The sequence below is a fragment of the Limulus polyphemus genome, unplaced genomic scaffold (assembly GCF_000517525.1).
Source record: "Limulus polyphemus unplaced genomic scaffold, Limulus_polyphemus-2.1.2 Scaffold6876, whole genome shotgun sequence".
Classification (NCBI taxonomy): domain Eukaryota; kingdom Metazoa; phylum Arthropoda; class Merostomata; order Xiphosura; family Limulidae; genus Limulus; species Limulus polyphemus.
Genome location: NW_013672486.1, coordinates 32059 through 38839, shown reverse-complemented (window position 1 = coordinate 38839; position 6781 = coordinate 32059). Strand labels below are relative to the sequence as shown.

Genomic DNA, 6781 nt, shown 5'->3' with positions numbered 1-6781 from the left:
TTTCTTGTCTTCCAAATTTGTCTGTGTCAATGATTCTAGTTTTTCCCAGTTTATTTTGTGTCTGCAGTGGCTGAATTTTGTGTTTTCATGAGTCGTGTACTGTCTTTATGTTCTTTTATTCTTGTCGGGAGTTCTTCTTCCCGTTTCTCCAATGTATGTTTCGTTGCAGGAACACGGAATTTCATAAATGACGTTTTTGTGTTTTTTATTGGTAGACTGCTGTTAGTTTTTACCAGAATGGATCTTAATGTTTTGTAGGATTTCCATCGGACTTCTATGTTGAATTTCTTGGCTAGGCGTTTGAGTTTTTCACTGAAATTTTGTAGATAAGGGAGGTAAATGGTAGTAGTTATTGTGTTTTTCTTATATTTTCTTTCAGTTGTGTCTTCTTCGGGGAGTTTTTGATGTAGGAGGAGGTGTAACCATTCTGTTTAAAACCATCTACGATCTTTTGTCGTTCTGTTTAGATGAATGTCTTATCGCAAATGTTTTCTGCTCTCTTGTTTAGGCATTGGATTATGCCACGTTTTAACGAGATTGGATGATAGGACTGGAAGTGTAAGTATCAGTTCGTGTGGGAGGGTTTTCTGTTGTCGTGATTTTTCTCTCTTGTTTACTGATGAGTATGTTATGAAATGGTAGGCTGTTTTGTTCCTCTATTTCCTTGGTGAAGTGGATTCTTTTAAATAGTAATTAAGATGTTCTAAGAAGGTTGGTAAGTTTTCATGACCGTGGGGCCAAATAACGAAGGTGTCGTCAGCATTTCATCTGTAGAAACTTGGTTTTATAGGTGTGGATGAAAGGGCTTTTTCTTCAAAGCCTTCCATTAAAATGTCTGCTAGGATTGGAGAGAGTGGTGATCCCATGGTTAGACCATCTGTTTGTTCGTAGAATTCTTCGTTGTATTGGAAATAAGTTGATTCTAGGCAAATAATCGTTAGTTCTATGATGTTCCAATCATAACACGTTCTCCAAAATCCACTAGAATATTACGAAGACCGACAACACCTTACACACACTGACCTGAAGAAGACGAAAGGCGGAAGACTTTCGAAACGTCATCCTCTACACTTGTGTCTCTACAACAGGCATTTGCCGTCCATTCTACAAAGTTTCATCGTGAATACTTTGCCGAAACTTTCTATCAATGATATAATGTATTCTATCAATACATTATTGATAGAATAATGGTATAACAATTTTTAATTGATATAATGTATTCTATAAAATGGTTTCTGAATTAACAAAATGCTTTATGAGGCCACCGAATAATTCGTGATCCGAAAAAGGGAATATTGAGAATGGAGTTAATGGTCAAACTTTAAGGGTTAACTTCCTAAAAATTATAAACGCTATCTTTGACATCTCCCGACATGTTAAGGTGTATCATCCTGATGGAAGAAGGTTGATTATAGACTACAATAGCCTTAGAAGCACTGAATCCGGTGGACATTGAAGTTTGGTGTATCTTCCATAATTCGTCTCCAGGGTATCATATTAATGATATGCTTTTAATGCGACAATACTGACAATTATGGTTTTATAAGTAAATCTACAAAGAGCTTAAAAACGTCGTGATCACTTTCTTCATCTAGATTGAGATTTCTGCACTGGCAAAATGATCAATAACCACTGAAATCTATTTCTGTTAATCCTTTTGTGACGAAGAATAATCAAAACAATAATTCTAAAGAGAAAATTTTCTTTATTCTAACAAACATGATTCTTTCTACCAGTTTTATTTTGAATAGTATTCTTATGCAGTTAGTGCTTTAAAAAGAATATTTCAAAACGAACAAATTCTACATTGCTAAATTAGGTAAATTGTGTATGACGAAAATTCTTAAGTATTCATAATTTATAATTCATAATTTATATAATTGATAATTTATATATTTATATAATTTATAATTATAAATATATAAATTATCAATTATATAAATCATGAATTATCAATTATATAAATTATCAATTATATAAATTATCAATTATATAAATTATCAATTATATAAATTATCAATTATAAATTATATTAACTATTCAATGTATACAACAGGATCTAGTGCAACAATAATCTCATATTTTCAAAAGATACCCGGATATTGATATATACACTGGCATGGCATAGTGATTAGGGTGCTCGATTCGCAATATGTGGATCGCGGGATCGAAACCTGTCCCTGAGCATGTTCGTCCTTTCAGCAGTGTGAGCGTTTTAACGTAACAATCGATCTTTACGTTGGTAAAGAGTAGCCCAAACGTAAATGGTGTTGACTAGCTATCTTCCCTCTAGTCTAGCATTCCTGACCGACGCGGCTCGTCACAGCCACCTTACCAGTCCTTGGGATTTATCGAAAACAAACAAATAAAACTAAGATAATATTCAAATGAAAACTGTAATGATTTTTCGTTGTACTTGCATTTTAGAGTTTTACGACAGGTTATGGAGACAGCAAGCCGGCCCCTGGTATCTAAGAGGTTGAGAAGTGCCACCCTAGTCTTTTACTTCAAAATTAGGGATAGTTAGTGGGTGATAGCCCTCAACTAGATTTGCGTGAAATTCAATAAAACAAAAAAATAATTATGCATATCTTTTATATATGTGTGTGGGCACTTTTTTATGAGTCAAAGAAAGAAAATGTAGTTTGTGTTGTGTGTTTATCATATGCTTTGAAAATAATACTTTGCTTTTAGGTCCATAACACATATTGAATATGAGACATTTTATACAATCTTTAAAATAATTATTTACTCATTTTATCCGGTGGTGGCGCTAGTTTTGCTGTGTACTGTAGTTTGTTGCATTAATGGAAGGTTAGTGTTGTTCATCACTTAGGTAGGGGTAAACAATGACGTTTCTGAAAAGAATTTTACGTGAATAACATTAATATCAGTGTTAATTTGTTGTTTTTTTATTTATTTCTTGAAATTTTTCTAATAGTGTGTCATATATCAACCGAAGGTTCATAATCGAAACACCAAGTTCTAGTTGTTTTAAGTGTTACTCCCGTTAGTGTGGCAATATTTACTTTTTACAAATTAGAATTAATTTTTGTGATTAATCGTCATTGTTTTACGCTTATATTAAATTAGGTTTAATAATAATAACAATTTGTTGTTTGTTTTGTTATTAAGTCTTAAGTGCAAAGCATCAGGGTTTTTAAATTTTAGCGTTACGAGCCCTCAGACTTATCGATGAGCCACCGTGAGGGTTAACAATAACAATGAATCTTACGAATCTTATTCTTACTCTTAGGCATCAGCGTAAAATTTAAAAAATCTTTTTAAGTAGCTCATGCATGTGTAACTATAAGTTACATCAGTCAACTACTTTGACATCGAATTTTAAGCTAAAAAACTAAATTCGGAGAACATTGGGTTTAATAATGAGGTTACAGGTTTCGTGGAGTGAGTATTTATTCCTCTTTTCTTTTTTTTTCATTCTTTTTACAACAAAGTAAAACCCAAAACATGCTTGAAAACATATTTGGTTAAAAGCTTCATTTTATGGAACTGAATTATTACTTTTTAAACTACATTTTAGAATAATTCTTCTAAAAATCTAGTTTAAAGAACTAAGTCTTGCTTGTTCGTCAAGTATTATTACTAGTGTAATGGCAGTATTACATGCATTTCAAAACGGTAAACCTGTCACATATATATTTTAAATTAAATCTTAAAACTTCATTCATAAAAAATGTACAAGTTTAAATTTTCAGTTTAAAAGGTTTATTTAATATCTGTGTCGTAGAAGAAAAAAAAGAGAAATATTAATAATTAATACAAAAACAGTGAAGAAACATTCGCTTATAATCTCACCATTTTCATTCTTTGGTCTCAGGCCTAATGCCAACATAGACGACCAGTATAAATGCAAAAGATACTGGGCATGACTTTTATGCAAAGTCTTCCGTTGTGTTATTAATAAATGTCAGTTATTATCTAGTAATTATAAATTAGTTCTAAATTTTGCTTATGTGAATCATGAAAATACAACATTATAGATATTATTTTAGGGCTAGGATTTATTTTCACGGTGTATGACTGAGTGTACTTGAAACATTAAATCTCACCACTGAGAAAGCAGAATATTTCAATAATGGAAAATACAGATGGGTAATTAGTCATTCACAAAATCATATGCTGAAAATTAGTGCTTTGGTTAGGCTAAATACTTGTACTGAAATGTATTCATACTTTTTTGTATATTCGTTGAAACGTTTATTGATACTTTTTACACACAGTTTTTACTCTTCTTTTCTTACAATTACTTAATTTGTTCAAAAATTATTATTAATTTTAGCTTGTGAAATCATAAAATGGTTAAAAAGATTTGAAAGACAAGTAATTATGACCTTCAAATCATCCTACTACTAGGATGATTCTTTGAGTAGAAGGGTTATTGTATGGAGTGAGGTTAAAATCTTTTATTCTATCTTGAGAAAAGGAGGGTAAGAGATGATTTTACTTAAGTTCACAACATTATCCAGGGTATCAATAGGATAAAGGTGTCTGATTTCTTTGTGCTGTATCCTGAAGAACAAGGGAACACAAGTTTAAAATTTGGAAAAAAAACAGACTAAGTTCAAGATAAGACCATTTCATCTTTCTGATTGGCTTATGAGATAAGTTTCCATGGGACCTGGCAAGTTTAAAATGTGAATCAATAATTTTCTAAAGAATAAAAGGCAGGCTTAAATTTTTACTTTTTCATCATGTGTGTGTGTGTGTGTGTGCAGGGACAGCCTTGAATGAGCCAATGCCGTGTTGATATTAATGTTTTATCACAGTATTTGGTGGTTTTCTAAACTTGAATGCTAGTACTTGACATGGAAATTTCCTGGATAGCTTTTACACAGAGTATTCTCAAATAGTTTTTGTAATTCCTTTCTCCTGTCTTTGATTTGTAAGACCTTGTAGATTACCCCAGTAGGTGAATATTCTAAGTTACCCTAGTAATTGTAGTGAAGTTTACTTATGTATAATATCCAAACTTGTATATTCTTGATAAAATTATTAAATAACCTTTTTATTTGCTTTATGTTCTGTAAAAATTAGTGTGTTTTTGTGTCTGATTGTGGAACTTGTTGTCTATACTGCTGATGTGGGGCTGGTTTCATTCTGTGTTTCTCTCTATTTTATACTGTCACATCTGTCCAAGTTGTATGATTTTTGGTATTAGCCTGAGTGGGTAATAACATCTTTTTCTAATCTTACAGTTACGCCATGATGTAGTTATACTGAGGTTTTATCAAGACATTCGACATTTCTGCTAACTGTGCAGGTACTTATGTGGCTCACCCTAATAATAATGTTGCATTTTATGCTAAAATATTATATAATATTAAACACGAAGAAGGAAATAGGATTATTATTAATTTTCAAAGACTAAGTATTTTAATTGTAAATAAAAACAAGTTAACATGCAGAAAAATATTCAATAATTGAACAAAATGGGATAATATTTATTTTATTTTGGCACTGAAAATAAAGTATTTACAACCTAAATAACTTATTTGGTGGCTAAAAAAAAAGGGACAAGTCAAATTTTGAATTAATTAATATATTAAATAATTAATCAATTTTCCATTTATTTTTTCACTTCTCTGAAAATTATTTTCTTTTTTTCGTTTTGTTGAACTGGTTATTATAGCACAGTAACCAGGTAATGTTTATTTCACAATCCTGTTATTCTGAGATATCACATTCAGTTCTGTGTTGTGCATTTCCTGTGTCACATTTTGCTGTGGATTGAGGAGTTCAAAATAAATTAGTCCTTTCATGTCCCACCAAATGCAAATCATGACTTTCTGTGGATGGAGTCCAGGTTTTGAGGTTGGAAGTGGTTTTTGTCTAGGACTGAGCCATTGTTTTTAGTGTTTAATATTCGCATAGAGAATCCATTTTTCATCACCAGTGACAATTCTGTCCAAAAATGGTTCACGTGCATTACGAGCCAGAAGAGATGAAGCAACGTTCACACGTGGAAAATGATGATCATCGGAGAGTTCGTGAGGCACCCAAACACCTTCTTTAAGGAGTTTTCCGATATTCCTTAGATGTTTACGTATTGTTTCATGAGAGACATACAATTTCAGGGCCATTTCATGAGTGTGTTGCCTAGGGTTAGACTCAACAAGTGTCTTCAGAGCATCAATATCAATTCTAACATGCTGGCCTCTGCCATCACAGTTTTCAAGGCTAAAGTCACTTGAATGAAATTTGCTGAACCATCATTAACACTTACGAACGTTCAAAACATTTCCATAAACTCCTTTGATATTCTATGGTTTCAGAAGCATTGTTTCCCTTCTTGTATTCAAACAGCATTACATGCCGAATGTGTGTGAGTATAATATTTATGGTTATAACATTTCACCAGGCATCATCAAGTACAACAACTATTAGGTCATCAAGAAATTAATGTATCATTTTGGAACACTCATTAACAACTTCCCCAAAAATGTACATCACGTATAATAGTTAAACGAACCACCTAAACATCATGTTAGTACAGCCTATATAATGTATAAAGTTTATTATGCTCTAATCCCTTATAGTGATGGCACACGACAAGTATTTATCCAACAATTAACAAGTTTTAAACATTATTGACTTAGTCTTTCATATCTAAAAAACAAAGTACTTTTTTTCTCATATGTCAGGTTTATTAAAAAGGATTGTTTATCCAGAAATTAGTTAAATTCTAATACAGGAGTTGGCAAGAAATGAGTTTAATTCTAGTACAGGAGTTGGCTAGAAATGAGTTTAATTCTAGTAC

The 6781-nt window shown here is 31.8% G+C and overlaps 1 protein-coding gene across 1 annotated transcript in view; it reads left to right on the top strand.

Annotated features, from left to right (window-relative positions):
• Window positions 1-2774: 2774 nt before the first annotated feature.
• Window positions 2775-6781, top strand: part of LOC106474148 — a 5888-nt gene continuing 1881 nt past the window's right edge. Inside the window, exon 1 of the mRNA XM_022402516.1 lies at window positions 2775-2814. Within this exon, the coding sequence (XP_022258224.1) occupies window positions 2808-2814 (7 nt within the window). The 5' untranslated portion in view covers window positions 2775-2807. The remainder of the gene's footprint in view (window positions 2815-6781) is intronic.